The sequence below is a fragment of the Poromitra crassiceps genome (genome assembly GCF_964638095.1).
Source record: "Poromitra crassiceps genome assembly, chromosome: 10".
Lineage (NCBI taxonomy): Eukaryota > Metazoa > Chordata > Actinopteri > Beryciformes > Melamphaidae > Poromitra > Poromitra crassiceps.
The window spans coordinates 19,970,918-19,995,339 of NC_139631.1; the positions used below are offsets into that span (position 1 = coordinate 19,970,918).

At 44.2% G+C, this 24,422-nt stretch overlaps 1 protein-coding gene across 1 annotated transcript; it reads left to right on the top strand.

The window, feature by feature from the left end:
• Window positions 1-519: 519 nt before the first annotated feature.
• Window positions 520-22,196, top strand: inpp5jb (inositol polyphosphate-5-phosphatase Jb; the record flags this gene model as incomplete). Its single annotated transcript, XM_083645321.1, has 14 exons — window positions 520-866; window positions 6,809-7,397; window positions 7,845-8,004; window positions 8,999-9,106; window positions 9,370-9,478; window positions 15,721-15,837; window positions 17,179-17,354; window positions 17,896-18,007; window positions 18,594-18,703; window positions 19,871-20,078; window positions 20,226-20,363; window positions 20,474-20,557; window positions 21,092-21,196; window positions 21,822-22,196. The coding sequence occupies exons 2-14, from the start codon at window positions 6,821-6,823 to the stop codon at window positions 22,194-22,196; spliced, it is 2,379 nt and encodes a 792-aa protein (XP_083501447.1). The 5' UTR covers window positions 520-866; window positions 6,809-6,820.
• Window positions 22,197-24,422: the final 2,226 nt, after the last annotated feature.

Sequence of the window (24,422 nt, forward strand, 5' to 3'; positions counted from 1 at the left end):
ATTATGTTATTATGATCCTATAGACACTCAATAATTGGGCCAAGATAGCCTGATCTTGCTGTTTGACTTCAGACTACATCAAATGCACAAAAAGGTTTTGATAATAACTAAATGTTTGGAACTCCCCTGGGGAGGCTCGCATCCCACTTTGAAAACCTCTGGTTTAGGATATTTGGGGCCAAATGAATGCTATGTTTTTTTCTTTTTGAAAAAGCTGACAGTACCTGAGAGTGTTTTCACTCCAGTCTGCATCATGTTTTGAAAAATTAGATATCAGCCATCATTGCCTTCAGGGTTGCTCTGTAAATTGTCCCGGACTTCACAGTATGAGCCACTAGGCGGCAGTAGGGCTCCATATAGTCGGACTACTGTAACCGTCAACTGGACATGGTTTGACTGTTCGTTTACGGAAGCGATCTCATCCCCGGGCGTCTTATTAATTTGAAGGGCACAGGGAGACAGACGGCGCTCCTCGACGCCGCATGTATCGCAGCAGCCTCGGTCTCTAGAGGCGATCTGACTGTGTGAAGGGACCAGCCAGGACACATTTGTTTCTGAAATGTAGCCTAGGGGGCAGGATATCTATCAGTCTAACTGAGCTCTTGATGCCCACCTGCTCCCCCCGACAACGCCAGTGTGGAAGGCGCCTGACCGAGATGCCGATGGTTTCATTTGGGAAGCGGCTGGGAAGTTCGCTGTTTTGACATCACTGGAGGCTGGCTGTGTGGAAACCACGTCTTCCTCTTTACAGAGTGGATTTCTGGACCCGGACCTCTTCATCTGCAGGAAGGTTGCGCCAAGCAAAATAACGGACAGTTCCCGCGACATCCATCAGCTATTTATCTTCAACATAAGCAACAAAGCAGGTAGGCGAAAGACATGTGACACTAATAGTAGGCTATAGTATAGAATAGTCAAACGAAAGCAAGCAGGAGCATGTCATATCGACTGCTGTAATAAATGATCAGGACCACAGGCTATCTGAGTGATATGTTATGAATCATCAACGACAGGTGGCAATAAGTCAAACACTGAGCACAAGCAGGGAGTGTACTTGTTTACTTTTATTGTTTTATTGACATATGACATTGTAGTAGTCGTGAATTGGGAGCACTATTATTGAAGACATGCCTACCTGAGCCTGTGTCTATGAATGCTGATACAATAGCCTACCGTAGACAAGCTTTTTTGTTTATATGAAGGGGGTCAATATAAGTTTGATACATTGCCCACTTTTGTTTTATGGCAGGAACCATGCTCAATTCCTCATATTAAGACACACATCACAAGTGTATACACAAATGCTGACTATTCATTCCCTTATCTCTCTGACACGCATGAATGCATGTGACATACACACTGATGTGTCTGAGATAGTAGGCTATCTGATGGAAAAACACTGAATTAAAATGACCTTCATGTTTGTTTTTTTACCAGAAATTGTCCTTGAAACAGGAGTGTAATTAGGCCAGAATATCTGCTGCTGCTGACTGCTGTCCTCATTCAGCCAAGACATCAGTCATTTGATCCTCGCTCACTATGAACGTATAGAGTAGGCTACACACCATGAGCCTAGTATAGTGTTACTATCCACTGTGTACATCCACTGTAACTTGTGAACTGTTTACATAGCAAGGTATTTAATAACTGAATCAGACTGTGGATCAGATGATTGACATTTTACAATGTGTCTCATGCTCTGTGTCTGCTAACATGTTATAACACATTTATCCAAAGCCAAAGGACCTTCGTGCAGATGTTTTAGCAGTGCGAGTTTGGAATGTAATTGAAGTAAAGCTGCTGCAGAAGTGAGTTTGAATGGATCTGAAAAGAGGAAGGAAGCTGCTAAAATAACACTACTGATTAGTGGGTTATTGACTAATCTGTGACTGCATGGAGAAAGACCAGTGGAATGATTGTTGGAATCAAATAGTATTTTTCTTACTACCACTCCACTGCACTGGTTGTCACCCACCTAACAGGTTTTCCCAGTAGTTAAGGGATAACAGCAAAACTCTGTTTTTCTCTCTCTCTCTCTCTCTCTCTCTCTCTCTCTCTCTCTCTCTCTCTCTCTCTCTCTCTCGCTCTCTTTCTATCTCTCTCTCTTCCCCTCCTTCATCTCTCTTTCACTTACTCACACACACTCTTGCCCTCTATGTCTGTTGCTCCTTCCTCTTTCTCTCACTAGCATACTCTCACACATTGGACAGCACGGTGGATCAGTGGTTAGGACTGTTGCCTCACAGCAAGAAGGTCCCAGGTTCGAACCCCGGTCCGTCCCACGTCCTTTCTGTGTGGAGTTTGCATGTTTTCCCCGTGTTCGTGTTCCTCAGACATGTATGTTAGGGTTAGACATGTATGTTAGGGTCAGTGCCCCTGACCCAGGCACTGGCAATTGAACTGGAGTTGGTCCCCGGCTGCTGCACCGTAGCTGGAAATGAAGGAAGTCCGACCGACCAGAGGAGGTACTAGTGCAGCGACTAGGACTCGTCTCATACCCCACCGACTTACCATCCGCAGACACGGCCAATTGTGTCTGTAGAACGTCTGAACAAGCCCCCTTCAATTCTGGAATTGAACCCGGGTCTCCGTGGGGCATGGTGGTAGGCGAGTGCTTTTGCCTCTTAACTGTTAGGATCATAAGCAAAATCATTTGACAAACTGACGCCCGAGATGTGACCTGATCAGAAGGATGCAGCCCCCAGAATATTGTGAGTGATGCTTGGTGGCACTAGGACCTAGAGGAGCCGGGTACAGCTGTGGCAGCAGCTGCCGGTGTCATTTCTGTCAGGGTCATCATTAGTATCCCTGTTACAGGGACATGTGGCCCTGGAGGCCCTCAAGAACCACATTCTCCTTGGCTGTGATTTAGACAATAAACACTGTCTGCAGGTCATGTGGGATGAATGTGATCACGCTTATGGCTGGAGTAGAGAATATAACAGAGCTCATGATTTTGGTAAAATGCTAATTGAGATTATGACATTCATAGTATTCCCATGAAACTTCCTACAGTATCAATATCCTACAATATAGACAGCTCCGTGGCTGCAGCTGTCATTTGATTATAATCGGCAGTTAATTTTTTACAGTCTCATGTTATTTTCCTTCCAAGAAAAGCCGTGTGGTGATGTAACAGAATACTATACTAGATACAATGAGGATGTTCCACACTAAATAACCTATGACCGTTCGACTGACCCAGTCATCCAAAACGAGCATTCTAAATAATCCCATCAGAACAGCTGAGAGGCCTTGTTGTGGGCTTTTTAAATGCAGTAATCCACTTTTGCTGCTCTTTGCCAGTGCGTCTCCTGCAGGGGTTACAGTACATCTCTCCTGGCTCTCCCAGCTCCCTCTCTCTCTCTCTCTCTCTCCCTCAGGAGGGCACATGTAAACATCGTGACACATTTGTTATTATCAAATCATTCCACTCTTTCCCCGGTGGACGTGAGTGGAATGAGAAGTGGTAGCTGTTAGCGTGTCATTTGGCTCTTGCCCCGTCATATATAGAGGAAATGAATAATAATGTTTTTACCCACTATTCTGTTAGAAAGCAGTCTATTTAGCTGCTCGACAAACAGGGAGGTGTTTACAGAAAGCGAACAGAATATGTAGAATTTATATAATGCATAATGAGACTATTATGATGTGTTGTCCTAAATAATTTGCATAAAACAGGATATTATGCACAGTCCTCTTCCAGCCATTCTACTGTAATCACTGTAATCAATCTCATGTCTTATTGTTACTTCCTTCTTTCATTATCAAGGTCCTCTCATTCACATACTCACTCTTGCACTTATGTCTCTCTGTCTTTGATGTGCACTTAGTGCCATTACCACTAATAATAATAACAATACAATAATGATCCATCTCCAGTTGTGGCCATTGGGACTGTGTGGCATGCTGACGTCACTGATGGAGACTGTGAGGTGGTTGGCTGAAGGAAACAATACAGAGCACGTCAGTGGAAGGGCACAAATGTCACCTCACAGCAGAGAGATGGAGACGGAGAACGAGAGAGCGAGAGGCTCAGCACTGAAACGCTTTTAGGTCTGAGATCATCTAGACGGCCAGGCTGATGTGAGTGAAGAAAAGATATAGGGAGGGAAAGATGAAATTGGCGGGGGGAAATATGAGAGCGATTCAGTGGCCATTTAGTGGAGGTGGTAAGAACAACAGAGTGAAGGGAGGATGGAGAGAGTGGAGGGATTAGAGAAATGAGGAGATAAGAGAGAGAGAGAGAGAAAGGGATTAAAAATCAGAAAAATAGACAGTGCCAGAGGGAAGCGAGAGAGGATCTTTGGAGACATTTTGCAGAGAGACTCGTGTTGTCACTGAATGAGCTGCCTCGCCTCTCGCTCTCTCTCTCTCTCTCTCCCTCTCTTCCCTCGGCTAATTTTGCCCCCGCCCCCTCCCACGTGTACGCTCGCCCTCCTCCCCATTCCCCCACAAAAACACCATACATGGACCACAGGCTTACATTATGCCCAGGCGGGCACCAGGTTATTGGTCGAACGAAAGACCAGCATGTTACTGGGCACGTGTGGCCAGACTGGCCCCCGTAGAGGCAGCTCTCCTCTCCCCATGAAAGTCATGGCCCCGTCTCTTGAAGGTCATGTGAGTAATTATAAGAGAGCTCTGTTGTTTCTCTGTCCCCCAGGCTGAAAAACCTCCGGCCCTACTGACCACAAATATCTCCATAATGTACAGGTCTACCTACATCCTTTTTAGACCCTACAGATGCAGAGGCATTGTGTAGAATGGCTGTGCACCTGGTGGTGGTGTTGGCAGTCAGAAGTGCACGGTTAGGTACCCAGACGGTATAAATAATATGAGTCTACAATTTAGTGGTCCTTCCTTGTGTGCCGCCTCGCTTCTACTGGATGTGGGCCGGGTTTGCCACAGTGTTGAGCCAAGGCTCAGACACGCTCACAAGCACCAGGGCACATGGTCGTCCACATGGCCTCTTTTGTTTTGTTTTGGAGAGAGATCAAAGTAGATAGAGACAGACAGGAAGGCTGGGGGAGAGAGCACGAGAGCACGGGCCATGACATGTGACAAAGATCCTGGGCCGGATTCAGACCCAGGATGTTGTGTTTGCATGTTACACGCCTTAGACCCCCCGAGTCACCAGGACGCCCCTCGTTTTGGGGATTAAACACGGTAATCCACAAAATCCTTGTTTCTTTTATTTTGGGGCCATCTTCGGTGCTAAGCGGCCATTGCTGTCGTGTTTCTGCACTGAATTTCCCAAGAGATTACTTATCTAGTGGTGTGGTACTGCAGCATCTTTTTCCTTCACATTTATATAGGTGAAGTTAAAGTTAGGAGGCACCAGACTTTTCTTTGTCTGTTCAGCCATGTTGGCTATCTCTGCTCACAGTTCCTCATTCCAAACAGCTGTTGCTTCTAAAACATAAAACGTGTCACTATATGAAACTCACATTCTCTGTTGTTGTTGTTGTTGTTGTTGTTGTTGTTGTTGTTGTTGTTTATCCCATGCTGTTGAGTTTTGCTGTTATCTTATGTTTAGACTACAGCAGTTTCTGTCTGGCAGGTGTTCTGAGCTGATATGGACTGACTGAATGTCTCCGTGGTTACCAGAGGAATGGCAGGCAGCTTAGCTACCAATAGAGAGGATGACAATCTGTGTCCATTCTATTTCTGAGTTGGTCCAAGAGTTGTGGGAGGTGTGGAGAGTAACAGAATACCAGAGTGAAGTGGGCTCCATCTGATAGACTCTTTTCACAGGGGCCATTTTGTGTCAAAAAGGCTGGGTAAACACAGGTGCAAGCAAAACAGTAATGAGGGCTTCCAACTTACACTCATCAAAGTTTTTTGCATTTTCAACACAAAATGGCCCAAGTGAAAAGGGTCTATTCTCCGTCTGTTTTCTCTCTCGCTGTTAGGCTTTCATATTCTTTCTTCCATGCGTCTCATCTCCTTCTCTCATTATCTCCTCCTGGAGAAAGTAATCACCTGTTTTCAGGGCCATGGTAAGGCAGCTAGTTTAGCAGCCATGATGCTGAGAAGCTCACTCTCTCGTCCTGCTGAGTCAGTAGGATCTCATGACAATCCTTCCCTCATCAGCAGAATGTACTTGTCAGTTGTGAAAGGGCTGCTTGTTGCACTTGTTGGCGTTTAGGGACGCACCCATATGAACATTTGGGCAGATACCGATAACCTACAGTATATTAACATTGCTGTTATGGCTGATAACCAATATTTACCATGTGGATATAAAACAATTTTCTATGATAATGCAATGTTTTACATACTGAAAAACACACATGTAAAACACTGTGTATTTTAAAAAGTAATGTCTTTATTTCCAAAACGCTACGAAAAGCCAATAAATCATAGCTATACCGCATTGTTTCCTCTCAATATGAAAATTGGGACCAATACCGATAATGGAAATAATTTCTGTCATTTTGCTCATCGGACCGATACCGATATATAAAGAAATGACTAACATCGACCAATACCGATATGATTACCGATATATTGTGCATCCTGAATGACGTTATGTCTAGTATTCTCTGACAAAAATCCTTACTGCACAACCCCCCCCCCCCCCCCCCCCCCCCCCCGCCTCGCCCGCCCCCACCCAGCACAATATAGATCATTGTGTTCACAGGGTCAGCACTCTGGCCTTGACCCTTGCACTCTTTGCTTGTAATTTTGAGGATGTGGGAACTATCAATTTGAGATACCTTGAATAAGACCATCAGCAGCTAAATTCCTAAATTGTAATATTTCTTGCAAGTGCAAATGTTCTTATTGTCTTTTTTTCTCACAGGAATTTAGGGAAATGGATCCAGGTAGCCAGAGCCAAAGCCAGACGCAAGTAGAAAACCCATGTGGAGCAGCAGAGGTTTTAGCGCCCACTGCAGCGCCCCCACCAGGCACAGGGGCCCCAGCCACCAATCTCTCCACCACCCAACCTGCAGCTCTCGCGCGGCCCCGGCGGCCCCAGAGAACCACCAGAGTTGAGGACTCCGTAGACATCTGCGAACCCAAATCTGAACCCGCACCAGTGGCTAACCAGGAGCAGTGCATCTCTGATGGGGCTGTGGATAACCAGGAGCAGTGCTTCTCTGATGGGGCTGTGGATAACCAGGAGCAGTGCTTCTCTGATGGGGCTGTGGATAACCAGGAGCAGTGCATCTCTGATGTGGCCGTGGCTACCCAGGAGCAGTGCTTCCCTGATGGGGCTGTGGATAACCAGGAGCAGTGCTTCCCTGATGGGGCCGTGGCTACCCAGGAGCAGTGCTTCCCTGATGGGGCTGTGGCTAGTCGTCCCAAGCCCTCGCGCTCCACAGCAGCCAAACCCTCAGAGTCAGGACAGCCCGCCTTGGCCAACATGAAGGCTGGCCCTAAAGGCCCCGGTAGGGATGTCAATGATTAATCAACAATCAATTCATCACAGTTAGGAATTTGATCGATCAAACATATATGAACCGATTAATCGACAATGCAGGCTATGTGCTATTTTCTAATTTTTTGTTGAAATGATTTAACACCACAAGGGCGAACTTTTACTTTAGCTTATGATACAGAAGCAACAAGCAAGCAGGCAAAGAGCCCAGTGTGGGAGAACTACAACCAAAAAGTATTCATTGTGAACATGTACGGTAATACAATGTTGAAATACAGCATGTCGACAAGCACAATGACAGAATGCAGGAAGTTGGTTGATTAACTTGTTGAGTAGGCCCAAAGACAGGTGTAAAAAAAAAAAAGCATTCTATTTTCTAATTTGTATGTCGTTTCTTATATAATGATTAATTGATGGTTAACACGACCAGGCAATTGAATAAAATTTGCATCCCTAGGCCCTGGCCACCACCACCCGCACCCAGTCAGGGCAGCCTCAGTGCCCCACCCAGCCGCTAGCAGGCCTCTGCCTCCTCACCTCACCCCTCATGCGCAGAGGGCCTTCTCTGTAGCAGGCACCGCCGACACAGAGCCGCCCCAGATTGTGGAAGACTTCAGGTAAGTTCCTGCTGTGTGCGTCTGGTGTGACGTGTCTCAGCACATCTAGACTAGACAGAACCATTCACTGCCAGACAACTGAGGGTGATTAACCTTGGCTCAACCAGTGGCAGTGGATGATACTGCATTTATTTAGATATCGCCAGTCAAAAGAGGGCTATATTTTGTTAGATTGATTACGATTATTTATCATGATTATTTGCCTCAATTCTTTTCTTGTACTTTTGCACCTGAAGAATGTTTTTTCAATTTTTTAATGCAGTGTTTCACAAAGTAATTGCAGCTAGAAAATCTGAGTTCAGACTCAGAAGAAATATTTTGTTCTCTAATGTTGGTTATCCATTCTTTTCCACTTTGCTCGTTTCTACATTTTCCCTGAGATGGTCTATGTAGGGTTTCTCTGCCGGCTCCTCTGTCTTCACTTTTGTTTTTGTCTTATGGTGCACATTGTACTTTCAAAGATTGGGATTAGTCACGTGTACTTGATATATACCACACCCGGATTTTCAGAGAAATTAAACAAACACTGCAATACCACCAAATGACATGATTATTAATCATAGAAACAGGTTAAGGTTCAACTGTATTGTCCCCCAGGGGACATTTGTAATGGGCACAGTACATGTACACAGTTGCTTCACATACAAAACAGAAGAAACATCACACAACATAAGAAGCAAACAAAACATTTTGATATACAATTATCTATGATTAATGCAACCCTGGATTACAGTAAGCACACACATCTGTCCTTGGTATACCCTTATCCCAATTTGGACTGGCAGCAATTTCCATTCCTAGCGACGCCAGTAAACAGTATTGAGAACCTATTACCGGTATGTTCATTCATGCAGTTTCGGTCCCTTTCCACTGACACCAGTATTCATCTGATATCTCTTCTGACAAAAAAAGTCTCTAAAAAAGGATTGTGAGATGTAGGGGGGGGGGGGGGTGTAATGGCTGAGAGATATGACATTATGACTTTTGCCAACAGGGTGCACATAATCACTTGGAATGTGGGTTCTGCCATGCCACCTGACGACATCACTGCCTTGCTGGGGCTGAACGTGGGAGATGGAAACACAGACATGTACATCATTGGGTGAGTGCCAACATATAACAGCCAAACGTTCCACTTAGGCTCACTTGTCCCACATTGACACTGCAGATAATGTGATTGCTTAGTTGTCAGGCTCAGTCTTGAATCAGAGCGATGTCAGTCACTCTCCCTCTGGCTGTTTTCTCTCTAGTTACTAACCGCTTGACTTGATCTGAGCTGTCTCTCCTCAGTCTGTCTCACCTGTCTGTCCGCTGAGCTGTTGACCTGTGTGCTGTTGTGTTGTTGTTGTTGTTGTTTCCTTCAAGGCTGCAGGAAGTGAACTCTATGATTAACAAACGGCTGAAAGATGTCCTGTTCACAGACCAGTGGAGCGAGGGGTGCATGGAGAGACTCAGCCCCTTTGGTTATGTGCTGGTCAGTAATGGCTTTCCTATCTGCACATTCACACATTTAAAAGCACTACGGGGCACTACGGGGCTGCTGATGACATCTCTGCTTCCTGCTGCTGTTTTAGCTCATTCTGTTCCCAGAGCAATGGATGGGCTGATAATTTTTAACAGGCCTGTAATTTGCATATCTGTTATCTTCTGCTGCCTGCCTCAGCTCGCAATGCAAACTCAAGCTCTCTCTATTGGTCTCCCTCTATGTCCCTGTCTGCCTGTCTGAACCAAAAGCTTGTACGCTATACAAGACATGACCATAATTGTGTAAAATACAGAGGTGGTGGAAAGTAACTACTGTAACTACATTTACTCAAGTTACTGTAATTGAGTAGCTTTTTTGTGTACTTGTACTTTTGTGAGTAGTTTTTAAAATCAGTAATCTTTAGTTTTACTTAAGTACATTTTGTTTGAAGTAATCTACTTTGTTACATTTTAAATAGCTTCAGAGAACAGAGTAAAATACATCCAAAGTTTCCCCAAGTTTTCTATGAACTGTGCACCAAAAACTGTTGACCATTGCTAACTGCCAGTGTTGCCAAATTGTTTCGAACTAAGGAAAGAAAATGTTGGCTAATCAGAAATTCGCTAGAAGTCACCAGCTGACATCACCACAATGCAGGGAGGGGGGCTAGACTGTGTATGGGAAGCACTGTGATCATCACAGCTCTCTGGATGTCAGGTGAATGACGAATGAGAACGAGAATACATTCATCACAAAGGAGATGGAAACGGATGTGTTAATTAGTACACACACCTCTGCAGGCTCTGAGTAGATTTTTTTGGTACTCTTTCCACCCCTGGTAAAATATATGTAGAAAAGTCCTATGTCTCTTTCCAGTGTACTTATTTATGCTCTGTCCATTCACACCTGCTCCTGTGTGTGTGTCTGTGTGTGTGCGTGCATGTGTGTGTGTGCGTGTGTGTGTGTGTGTGTGTGTGTGTGTGTGTGTGTGTGTGTGTGTGTGTGTGTGTGTGTGTGTGTGTGTGTGTGTGTGTGTGTGTGTGCATGCATGTGTTTATGTGTTTGACGTCACATAGCTGGCGCACTGTGATTAGCGTTAGCCTGGCAGAAGCTGCAGATGCCTGGCTGTGTTGGTGTGAGCCAGAGAGCGGGAATCAGCTGTTGAGTTCAGAGAGATAGACAAGTGTTTCCCAGGATGCTGGTTTATTTTTGGACCACATTGTCAGTGTTGATGATGGGCCTCTGACAGTGAGACTGATGCTGACCTCCAGCCATCTCATGGGCCTGCTTGGCTGCTGCTGGTTTAAACCTTTGCATAATCTTCTTGTTGATGTGACCTTTTCTGTGCATTTCATGTGGATAAACATGCTGTGAGCTCACTGAGCTGGAAGGGGATTATATGTTAGCTTGAGTTGGTCATTCTTCAGTAAAGGGGGATACATGACAGTGTCAATGTAACACTCTGCCTGCATGGTCATGCCAGTGTCAATGTACTCTGCCTGGTCATGACATGGTAGATAGATACACAGTGTGTAACACTCTGCCTGGTCATGACATGGTAGATAGATACACAGTGTCAATGTAACATTCTGCCTGGTCATGACATGGTAGATAGATACACAGTGTCAATGTAACACTCTGCCTGGTCATGACATGGTAGATAGATACACAGTGTCAATGTAACACTCTGCCTGATCATGACATGGTAGATAGATACACAGTGTCAATGTAACACTCTGCCTGGTCATGACATGGTAGATAGATACACAGTGTCAATGTAACACTCTGCCTGGTCATGACATGGTAGATACTATAGACATGCAGTAACTTGACACCCTGTCTTTCCTGCTCACCAACACCCATTTAATGATCAGGTTGAGACTGTTGTGGGGTTGGCCAATCACAAGGAAGCTTGCTAAAATCAGCTCTTCACTGCAGAGACAAGTCGCCAATAAATCACCCTATGTCCTCTTGTCCATCACACTGGTGCTGATTGTGACCATTGTGACCAGTATTCCTCTTAGTAAGCAGTTTAGGGTGCTACAAATCCACCAATCAGCAGAGGCTTTCCCCCCCAATCTGTAATTGCACCCTGAGTGTGTTTACATGCACACAATAATTTGATAACCGAGAATAATCAGGTAATGGCAATAATCTGATTTACGTGTTTACATGCAATAGCGGGAACCCACCTCAAAGTCTGTGAGTTGTGTGGACAGTTGGGCCATGCGCTGAATAAAACCACTGATGATTCGGCAAAAAGCTAGGTGTGTTTATTGGATTTCTCATAAACTGCCTTTATCCAATAAAGCATATCGAACTATGCTGTTTATGACCACTTGAATATATATATATTTTTTTTTTACAAATCTATTCACTCAGCTTTTGATTTGTTACACTACGAATCAGCTAAACATGAATTAAATATTTTCAGACTAAAATTCTATAGTTTTGTAAAAGGTTTGATTAGCCTGCCCTATTATCTACCGATAGTTTAGGTTAGATAATATTTTATAGTGTTTGTAACATTGTGATCAAATTAACCTGCCTTTTGAATTAGGCTAAATACCAACTTGTTTAAGCATGTATGTGAATATACCTTGTGTCTAAAGTGAATGAAATGCTGTGCTTCTGAAGGCTGGTGGTCCACAGTGTTACAGGCTGGAATTAGTAAGCCATTATTTTACACTTGACTACTTCGTTGAAATTCCAGAGCTGCCCTGTTGACACAGCTCATCTCAGTCTTAAGTCATGTGCATGTTATATACACGTACTACAAACATACACCACTGTGCACGCACGCATGCACACACACACACACACACACACACACACACACACACACACACACACACACATCTTTGGACTTGAATGTCTTTCCTGTTCGAAACCAAAAATGCAGCTTGGCAACCTTCAGGAGCGCTTCCGATGTTCACTGATGTTAATAAGAAATGATTTTCAACCCTAGCACACACAGGCAAAGGTACACTCTCACAGACTGGACACATATACTCATGCACAAAGTCATGCAAACACACACAAACCACAAATACCCTAAGTCAGTCCAGTTTACGGTTCAGTGGAGTCCATTACGCAACAACGTCATCCAAATAATAGCCAGTTAGTGTACAAGCGAGAGGATCTTCTCTCACGTGGGGATGTGTGCCTCCGCAGGGCATTAGGGGCAGGGTGTGATCATGCTTCTGAGGCCTGTGGTTGGGGGGTTGGGGGTTGGGGCCATTGACTGTATATAATATGGTTTGGGGGGGGGGGGGGTGGACTCTACTGGAGAAACAGAGGGCAGCACCATAAATATATGGTAAGGGGCTTGAAATGGCATGCTAATACCTCGGCTTGCTCCACTTCAGCAGAAATGCACACATTCCTGTCCCCATTTTGTACAGCATAAATATTGCTGTAATATATTATAATTGCTGTAATAGACTGTGCACCTTATTCTTCTACCAATGGCGTACAAATGTCATGATATGCATAATATATAATGTAACATGAAGCAAGGGCATGCAGCACAGCAGGGTGTGTGGAGAGAGGAAAGGTCTGACCCGTTACAGCCATACCACCATACATGCCTACTACAGTGTTAGTGTGTGCTGCTGTGTGTTGTTTTGTGTACATACAGTACATGCCTACTACAGTGTTAGTTTAGTTTGTGTGCTGTGTATTGTTTTGTGTAGGACTGTCAATTCATGCATCACGTTTCCTCCACGCATGGGTTTTCTGTTCAGACAGTGAGGGGAGACCGCAAGCTTTGGCCTCCTTTATGTGCACGGCTTCATGCAAAACAGTGCAAATGCTGGGTCGCACGATCCTGCAGGGCACAATGGAAATGCAAGGGGAGAGAGGGAGTGAGAGAGAGAGAGAGGGAGTGAGAGAGAGAGAGAGAGAGAGGGAGTGAGAGAGAGAGGGAGTGAGAGAGAGAAAGAGGGGGAGAGAGAGGGCGAAAGAGAGAGAGAAATGAAGCAGAACCGTAGAGATGGACACACAGTAGGGGTGGGAATCACCAGAGGCCCCACGATATGATATTATCACGATACTTAAGTCATGATACAATATTTTTGCTTTTTTTAAACCTTTGCTGTCTTTCGTTTCTGCTCAGCTGATTCTTTTGATAACGTATGCTTTCACTTAATCAGTACTGGCTTTGACCTGGTGACTTGAGTTCCATTGGAAGAACATGGTTCTGTATGTGTGTTATTCATTTTTTCTTATATATGGCCTCAGACCATTGACAGTACCTCAGACTGACATCTTATATAGCCTCAGACCGACATAACATCATCACTGATGACATCACTGATGACATCACATCATTAGGTAATTAGGGCAATCACCTAATAGGAAAATCCGGCTCCATCATCACTGATGACATCACATCATTAGGTAATTAGGGCAATCACCTAATAGGAAAATCCGGCTCCATCATCACTGATGACATCATCACTGAACTATAGCCTCAGCCTTAGGCAATCAGCCTTAGGGGGGGCGGAGGAGTGAGAGTCGGCGCTAGGGTCAGAATGTAGGGAAACAGTGGATGGATAAATCCAGACGGAGTAATGCAACGTAAAGGATGCCAACTGCCATAAAACACCACAGAAGAAGAAGAATCAGCCTTAGGGCAATTAATCTGCCCTAATTAAAAAATCCAGCCCACCCACACGGGTGTCCTTTACACACCCTGAAGGTTTCAGCCCGATCGCACGTAAAACGGCATAGCTGTGGCCAAACAAAGAACTTGAAACAGAGCCCACATACTACATTTTATATACAGTATATAGATAGATAGAAGGTTAATGGTTCTTTATTGTTACGTCTCAATATACTGTACAAGTACACAAGAGCAACATTCTTGTGTTTTTTGGCTCCTCGACATAGCAGCATACCGTATAATTAATAATAAATTGAAGTAAAAAATAATAATAGTAAGGCAACAATAGTAAGACAGTAAACATATAGTATACTGCAATAAAGTACAATACTGCAATAAAGTACAAAGAGGGAGGCAATAATGCAATTGAATAATATTGCAGAATACAATAAAATGATAATGTTATCTGGTGTAGTCAGTGCAGTCAGTGCAACAGGCAATAGGGTAAGAGATAAAGTTTTCAAGTTTGCAGTTGTTGTAACAGTTTATTGCATCTAGTGAGAGGATAATAAAGTGAGTGCGGTGTTAAAGTGGCTGTGTGTATGTATGAGTTTTGCAGGTAGATGGCAGGCTGGTTAGTGGCCATTGTTTATGAGCTTTTTGCCTGGTGAAAGAAGCTGTGCTGGAGCCTGCTGGCCAGAGGCTGCAGTAGCGTCTGCCCGACGACAGCAGCTGATGTACAGTAATATTGCCACACAAAATATCGCGATACTATGCTGCATCGCTTCCCCCCCACCCACCCCTGACTAGGGTTATCAAAAGTATCGATAGCATCGAAAAGTATCGATACTGAAAATTTGAATCGGATGCAATACTCATTTGCAACAGGTATCGATAGTATCGAAAGTATCAATACTAAAGAGTTTAAATGGATACAATACTCATTTGCAACAGTTTTGATACTATCAGTGCTTTCTTTTAATGAAAAATCAGTGATTTTCCCCTCCCTATCATTGGTGGGTATCTGTTGCTTCAACAAGCTAAATGTGTTCTGGTGGCTAGAGCAGGGCTAATCTGCTGTCCAAGTTCAAAGTTTTATGAGGCCTAGATTATGGAGAAGTGTGTGTCTGTCCGTCCATCTGTCTAATTTTATTGTTATGGCTCTTGATGTGTCATCATCCCCCCTTCCTGTGGTATCTAAAATGGTTTCGAGTATAGATATTTTCCTGGGTATCGGTATTGAAGTAGAAATTCTAGTATCGTGACATCCCTACCCCTGACACACAGTAAGCTAGACTCAGGCAGCTCAAAGAATTTGCTTACTGATCCTTCCGTGTCCGATGAAGCGATATCCGTTTTCCAAAGAATACAGTGTTCCTGTTCTGCAACTGTGTTTTATCACTGTCTTTTCAAGAATATGCAAACCACATCCTCATATGGCTCAGTGTGTGTGTGCTCCTGCTCCCATCTCTTCCTCTTCTCTTCCTCCCGTGTCTTCCTCTTCCTGTGCCTGTCTGTCTCTCAGGTGACGTCTCTTCCTCTTCCTGTGCCTGTCTGTCTCTCAGGTGACGTCTCTTCCTCTTCCTGTGCCTGTCTGTCTCTCAGGTGACGTCTCTTCCTCTTCCTGTGCCTCTCTGTCTTTCAGGTGACTTCCCAGCGGATGCAGGGCCTGTTGCTGCTGGTCTTTGCTAAGTACTACCATCTGCCCTTCCTCCGAGGAGTCCAGACTGAGACCACCCGCACTGGCCTGGGGGGCTACTGGGTGAGAAGCCTACTGTCACCATCCCTTAGTGTGTTACGCCAACTCAACACATGGAAATTATACACTGTACTGCATCTCTTTAGGTTTGGCTAGGACTATGTCACCATCATCGTCAACATTGCTGTTAGAGTTGATATACATACGAGAAACACTCTTTTCTCTTTTTGTTTTGTAAATATATTATACTGATTATTTGATAACAGTGCAGGATGAAGCTGGCTGTATCCAGAACTGACGAGGATGTCTGTGTTACATCTGCCGACCAGAAGAGGGTGCTCTAGTAGAGTAATGGACTGCATACCAGTGGTCACATTAGCAGAATATGTTCTGTCATTGGCCGACTTTCTATGACAGACAAGTTCGACAGAAAGTCTAACGCAACCTCTGCTGCATACATCAAAGGCTGGAGCACAGGCATACCAAGCATGTTTTGAGCGCTTCACTTTATTCTATTTTAGTTTTGGTTTGGCCAGATGAGAACAATGCCATTCACACTCAGCTGGCACCAAATAACCATACTGAGAGACCACCTGAAAATGCCAGGCTCTGTCCTCTCCCATAACAACAAGGGAATTAGCCCAAAACATAGGGTTTTATGAGCGTGCTGCTGTTCATTGTTTGGCTGTTGTTCCAAACAGTTTTATGGGTATATTTGCAGACGAAACAGACTGTTTGCAGGCCCTGATTCGCTTGGGCAATATGAATCTAAACAATCCAATCACAAAAATGCAACAAAGTAAAATGTTCCACTCTGGTTTGGACCAAAGAAAACAAACGATGGGTGTAAATCTGTGAAATGCTAATACCCTTCTTTTAGCTAGTTGTGTTGATGCAGTAAGACCCAAAAAGTGGGTTGATATCACTGAAAGACGATGACATGATCTAGGACTGATCTGAGGTCAGAGTGGATGTGTATCTATGGTGCCTTCGTCACTGAGGTGCTTTACGGATATCACTTTGAGTTATGCAGTGCTCAGTCTTGTGTGAAGTCCTGCTGTTTTCATCCGTGTATGAACTCAGATATGCATCATCAGCACATTCTGCAGATCTTACAGCGAAGCATCTTTAGTGTTTTACTGGGTCAGAGCAGTTGGCAGAACAGTGGGAGGAAATGCACAGACTCATCCTGTCCTCCCACTGCGCACTTCACTGCTAGCGTTAAATATTGATAACGTTCATCACTGACCCTTAATGTGGAAAACATCCTGTGTCTGTGTTCATTCTTTCCTCTACATATAATAATAAATAATATTGAGTAAATATAAATCCTCTCTCCCTTTTCACTATTGGCTTTTTTCCATCCTTTAACATTGTTTTTCCCATTCCCTATCCCTGCTATAGGGGAATAAAGGTGGAGTGAGCGCCCGCATGTCTGTGTTTGGTCACACCGTCTGCTTCCTCAACTGCCACCTGCCGGCTCACATGGAGAACTCCGATCAGCGCATGGAGGACTTCGAGAGCATCCTGCAGCAGCAGCAGTTTGAGGGCCAGGCCGCCACAGCGGTTCTGGACCACGAGTAAGTCAACACACATGCACGTTATGTTTATATAGACACACATATATAAACACATATACACACACACACACACACACATGCACACACATGGAGCCACATACATAGAATATTGTCTATTTGTATGTTAAGTCGTGAAAAGATCAATGTATGAATTTTCTTTTGTAACGAAATGACACAACCAAAGATTCTGAGATCAGGTGTGTAATGCTAGGTGTTTCATAGATGAAAAAGCACATACAAAGTCTCTCTTGTCAAAATACTCTTGAGTACTGAATCCACTTGCTCCCAATTTCACCGTTCATATCTGTGAAAGACAATGCCAGGCTTGTGGTGCCCACTGTTTAGTGAATATCTGCACTTTCTGAAGGGATTGGTGTCAAACTCAGCATTGTGAAAGTGGATTATGTGTGTGTGTGTTTGTATGATCATCTCTGCCATGTCCCTGTGTCTTTCTCGCTCTCAGACACACACAAGTCATGTATATTGTCACTTTCATTCAATGCTGTGGTGTGAAAACGTTCATTGAACATTGTTTTCACAGTTTGGTGTTCTGGTTTGGGGATCTCAATTTCCGTATTGATGACCTCGAAATGCAAGTCGTAAAATCGGCCATTGACGGGAACAAGCTTTCCATGTTGTGGGAAAAGGACCAGGTAAAAACAATTTGTCGAATATAAATATAAAGATGGTGGATTGTGGAAACTGTTGGGGATGAAGGCGTCTGTATGCACTCTTCCCTGCAAGCACTAGAACTGGGGCAGGTGACACTGCAGCATCTGTATTCGTAGCAGCTGATCTGGTAGACTTTTTTTTCTTTAACAAAACTATAATCTAATGAAGCTGCTTCCAGACTTGACTTAAAAAACTGTTCATTATTACTTTTGATTGTTTTCCATTTTTGCTCAGAATACTGACAAGGCTTTCAGATTGCATAGAATTTGTTCCAAATTAACATAAGATGTCTGCAACAGAAGGCCATATCTCTCAACTCTCAACCAATACATTGCTCTGTCTTTGCCGCCACATGTTGTGATGACCAAAGGCAGGAAGGGCAGAAGTATCTCCCTTCTTCCTAATCTCTGCTAAAATGTCTTCTCTCTGTTCTGGTAGATAATGTAAATGTGTAGCTAGTGCCACTAGAGGGCAGTCAAGAGATATGTAGTATATTCTCATCAGAGCTGAAGACAGATCCTCAATGAGTGCCACCTGCTCTAACTTGTCTCACTCTCATCCCAACAGCTGAACATGGCCAAAGACAGCGAGACCGTATTGGAGGGATTCCTAGAGGGGCCGCTCAAATTCCCTCCCACATATAAGTTTGACGTTGGAACAGATACATACGACACAAGGTTGGTGAGGGCACATTTCCAGGGGCCCTGCTGCAAAATCAGGGCCGCTCACAAGATGTCACCACATGTCCCTAATATGTCCCTACTAGCTTCAGGACCCATGAAAGTGCTCTCCCACCCCAACCCCCACCACCCCTCCCCATTTGTAGCGGTTTGTCACTCTAGCCCTTCTGATTTTTATTTCATTATGTCCACCAAGCGAAGCCGGGAGGAGATTATGTGTTCGGTCATGTGTGTCTGTGTGTGTGTGTGTGTGTCCGTGTGTGTGTGTGTGTGTGTGTGCGTGTGTTACCATCTGACACAACTGAAGTTGTGCATGACATGCTAGTTCTTCTAGTTTTCACACTACATACAGTACATTGAGCTCATTGAGGAGAGGTGTGCTAGTACTTTGCTGAGAGAGTCGTCATGTTGTGCTAGTACTTTGTTGAGAGAGTCGTCGTGTTGTGCTTGTACTTTGCTGAGAGAGTCGTCGTGAATGCGGTTTCAGAAAATAACTTGCATAAAAGTAGCTGTAGCTCAGAAACCATAAGAGCTACAGCTACCAAACTGGTACGTAGGTTCATAGAGTCCTGCGTTACTATGGGCTAAAAAATTACACTAATTGACTTGAGGTGGCCTATAACAGCCCTCTTTATGTTTTGGTCCATAACTTTTAAACCACAGCGTCTATAATAAAAAAAAAAAAAAAAAGATTCCTTTCCCTCTAAATAGATTTTACGCCATTTTGAATTTTGTCCAAAACACTTTTTTCGCTACTCCTACAAATTTTGTCCAATCTTCATCGAACCATGACACACAGCATGTCTGGACTGTCATGCACCTAACCTCTGTCACGGTTTTTTGAAAGTCTGCACCATTGAGATATAATAATAACTTCCAAAGTTTGGTGGGTGGAGCCTATTTCACAAAATAGTCCCACTATAAACCATCATATCTGTGTCGTTTCACCTTTGATTAAAAAATTCTTCTGCCAGATTAAAGACGACACATTACATGATGTTGTTGACTGATGGTTTTTCCCCCTCTATCTGTGCACATTAGTTATTTTCCTTGTTAAATATTCCTGGTGGAGATCTGCACTATACCGAGTGCACTTTTCTAGTTTCAAATGAGATGGTATTTAGCAAATGTCTTTCTCTTCTCATCTCTCACTCCTCCTCCCAGTGGGAAGAAGCGTAAGCCGGCCTGGACTGACCGCATCCTGTGGCGCCTGAGGGCCACGGCTTCTTCTGGCCACTCTCCCACCATGGGAAAGCGCAGCTCCATGTCGGGGCTGACCAGCGGGACCAAGGTGACACAGCACTTCTACCGCAGTCACATGGAGTACACCGTCAGCGACCACAAACCAGTCTCCTCCATCTTCACCCTGCAGGTGAGACACTCTGGAAGCCACTGTGAGGGGGTCATCTTGTAAAAATTTATTTATCTAACAGTATTTTTGAGGATTACATTGTTTTGGAAATTTTCTTTGACTTTTTTAATTTATTGATTAGTTGTCTGTTGTAAATGTTCTCTCTAGTTCCCATATAAGGTTGACATCCCCCTGGTCACACTCATAGTGGACGATGAGTGGAATAGCATTGCTGATGCTATAGTCAAATTCAAAGTAGCGCCTAACTATGCTCGCAGTTCCTGGGACTGGATTGGGCTGTACAAGGTAACTAGTCTTACCTTCATGTCAACAAACCATCCGGAGTGGTATAAGAAAGATTTGGTGGCATTAACATTTTTATTCAAGTGATGTGTGTTTTGCCCTTGCTTCCCTAGGTGGGATTCAAACACCACAAGGACTATGTGGGATACATATGGGCCAAACAAGAGGAAGCTGATTACCATCGACAAGAACATGAGGTAATCTAGGGCCCTCTGCAGACCTGGTATTAACATGCATCTTGGGTGATCCACTCACAAGTCGACAGCTCAGTTCACACCTGGCATTAGAATGCATCTCCACATGCGTCTCGAGTCTTGAGATCGGATCTCACTTCCCCGCTCTATTATGCAAATAAATCATTTCCATTTGCAAAGACCAAATGCGATTTTTTTTTAACCAGCAGGAGGCAGCACTGCACTAAAACCTGCCTAGTCTGCCGGAAGTCTAGTCTGTTTTGTTTTACGGCGGGTTCCAACTTCTTCTTCTTGTAAATAGGACGACGTTGGTGCACAAATGAGTACGTACTTCTGCATATGCAGAGGACGTCAGTTGAGTAGGCGGTCCTTCAATGTGTGTGCCTGTACTTAGAGCTGTTCACTTGTGATCAGACCACCTAAGACGCATGTTAATACCAGGTTTGAACAAGGCCTAGAGGTGTGCTGAATGCTTTTCAGGGATCATTTTGTCTCACTTTGAGTAATTCATGGCATCTCTCACAAACTGTTTTGCAGGTAACCTTTACTGAGGAGGAATTGCCCAAAGGCTCAGGGGACTTTATCCTGGCTTACTATAGCAACAACATGAGCACACTTGTGGGTGTAACAGAGCCATTTCAGGTAATGATAACCTCAATGTTTTCTTCTTGTTTATATTTGACTTGATAGCATTAATATCTGTGATGAGGCATTACTGGTGTTCCCGTTTTACCACCGAGTCATTCTCCATTTTTGGAGATGTGGGCGTCTGGATAATGTATAAGTAAAGCTTTCGCCTACGACCACGGAGACCCCGGTACAATTCCCGGCAGGCAGCAGCGGTACTTCCGGCTTGGTCAGATGTTCTTACAGACACAATTGGCCGTGTCTGCGGGTGGGAAGATAGTGGGGTATGAGTGCTGGTCACTGCACTAGTGCCTCCTCTGGTCGGTCGGGGCGCCTGTTCTGGGGGGAGGGGAACTGGGGGGAATAGCATGATCCTCCCACCCCTCGCTGTCGGTGAAAAGAAGCGGCTGGTGACTGCACATGTATCGGAGGAAGCATGTGCTAGTCTACGGCTTTCCCCAGATTGGCAGAGGGGGTGGAGCAACGACCAGGACAGCAGGGGGAATTAGGCAAATACAATTGGGGAGAAAATGGGAGAAAAATCTGATGCCAGATATGCCATTTCCTCTACCACCACCTTTTCACTTGCTCCCCTACCTTCTTGTCCTCACCTCTCCCTTCTTCTTTACCCCATCCTCAGATCCAGCTCCCCTCCTCAGGCCTGGATGCCAGTGCTTCAGACAGCTCTGACTTCAGCTCCGAGGACGACAGCACTGTTGTCCTGACGAAGTGCAGGTCCCGCAGCCCCAGCCCGGGGAAGGGGAAGGGGAAGGGGAAGGGGAAGGGGAAGCGCCGTGGGCATCGCAGCCGCAGCTCAAGCCGGAGTCGCAGCCGCAGCCGCAGCCACAGTCGCTGCGTCAGCCCCGCTCAGGCCAAAATGAAAGGGCTCAACCTCAGCGAAGGCTCTCCCTCCCGCGCCGCACCTGACAGCAACTCCACAGATCGGCCAGCAGAGGGCACTCAGGCGCCCCCCGGAGGGAAGGCTGCAGCTGAGACTGGGGATTCAGGGTTGTGATGCAGACCCAAGTCATGTAGCCAATGTGTGTTTTTATTTGATGCATTCACTGTACTGTATGTTTCTTCCGATGAAAGCTTATGATTTCAGGACTAGAGTTAGCCATCAGGTTTATTAAGAAGGCTTACTTTGCCTTGAGTTGTTTCTCTTAAGCTGACAACACTTTTTTATGTGTACTGTATACCTTTCCCTCTGTCCTGCTGTTGTTCTTCTATCTCTGTCCCTTCTCAGGCGTACACAGTACAGGGAGCTCGCACCTTGCATTATGAAATACTTAGAGCAAGGGTCATACAGAGATCCTCATCAAATGAAATGGTTACTTCATCCTTTTTAAACGCTTCCACACATTTCAACGATATTTGGAAACTTGTGTATTGACTTACCCAGAGGCTTTGTTAGCAGAAAGTACTTTTTGTCCTGGTGAAAGAGAACATATATTTGACTTTCATAGGAAATATTCCTCACAAACAAAGGATTATTCCCTGTTTGCTTCCCCGGGGAATTTATATTGTTTACCATCATGTGATTTAATGGGCCTTTTCTGACAATTGTTTTTATTTCTTGCACAGATTTATTCAGAACGTGTAAATCATATTGTCTTGGTTACATTCCCATACTTCTTCCTGTATGTGTTAGGAAGTTTGACTTTTTGCATGATATTCTCGAAATGGAAGCAAATTATGTGACTCTGGCTGACTGACTATCACTCTGGTTATCGAGCCCCTTTTCAGTTTTTCCAAATGAAGCTCGAACCTGCCCCGTGTGTCAGCCGACAGGCAGTCATGCCCCAATTCCCCCCACACCTGCCCCCTCTCCACTCTACACCCGGAGGTGCTCCACATGTGTGAAAGCAACATGCCTCATGTATGAAAGGGTGCACTTCACGTATCGCCTGGGTCAGACTCAGGGGTAGCAACCCTGAGCCTGACCTGGAGTTCATGTCTGAAAGTGGCAGACAGACGTGCAAAAACTCTATAGAGCTACTGTAAAGCTTTGTATTATAGTGAGGTTTTAGTATGAGACAAAGCTAAAATGTTCTACTATGGTAAAATATTGTTCTACTGCTTTATTTTCTATCTTTTACAATAATCAATTGATTTGCTCTTTACCTTTCATTTCTTTTTCTTTCTTTCCCTCCCCACATTTCACCTTGGCCTTGTTTCTTTCTGTGTTCTCTTTGATCCCACTTCCTCCTTTATAGGTCCTAGTCCAGTGATTAGCTAACAGTACTCTGTCACTAGTAATGTGTTGGATCGTTACCTTGTGACCTCCAAGGCACCATCTTAGACACTTTGTACCTTTGATCTGGTAGCGTAGGACAGTGTATACTGTTGTACCGTAACCTCATTGTGTGTGTGTGTGTGTGTGTGTATGTATGTACCGTAATCATGTTTGTTGGTACGTATGTGTTTTTATGGAAGGGATTGCGTGTATGCGTGGGTTTTTCGGGCGTGTGTATGAGTAGCTACTGTAGCTGTGGCTGTAATTGAGGTGTGAATGCGTCTGCATGGTTTGCTGCTGGACATACTGTACATTCCGGTACTGTGACTTTGTGCCGTAAAGTGCTGTTTCTGACTCCTCTTTGTTATATTTGTGGCTGTGAAAAGTGTTAGAAAAACATGGTAAAGAAAGACAGCATAAAAAAACTTTTCAAAACATCAAGATAAGTGTTAGGTAAAGAAAATGCAGGGTCGTTTTGCTTGCATAAGGCTTTATTTATTTGATTCAATGTCATTGTGCATTTATGCATTTTCTTTATTTTCAAATGGAAAAAAGACTGCATTTCACCTTTGTTTAGAGTAACAGCACAGTAAAGATAAGATTGTCTCTACTTTGCTGTACTCATGATCAGTTCAGTGACTACTCTCAATATGTGAAATAAGATGAAAAAATGCTATGTCTAAAAAGAATGTTATTGTGTAATTATGTGTTTAAAATGGATAAGAGTATGTAGGAGAAATATAAAATACAGAATAGATGACAATCTATGCCAAAAAGATGATTCTACTTAGATTATGTATTTATTTTCTTATTTAATTCTGTCAAATGAGCCTGAATTCTGCTGGCCAGTGAGGGAGCATTATTTCAAAGCAAATGTTAAAGCCAGAATATGAATAGTTTTTTTTTCCTATTTGGAACTATTAAGAGAGCATCTGATTTCTACAGTTTGCATTTTAGTAAATTAAAATGTTGCTTTTATTGTCTACAGTGTGGATTGTTTTGTCT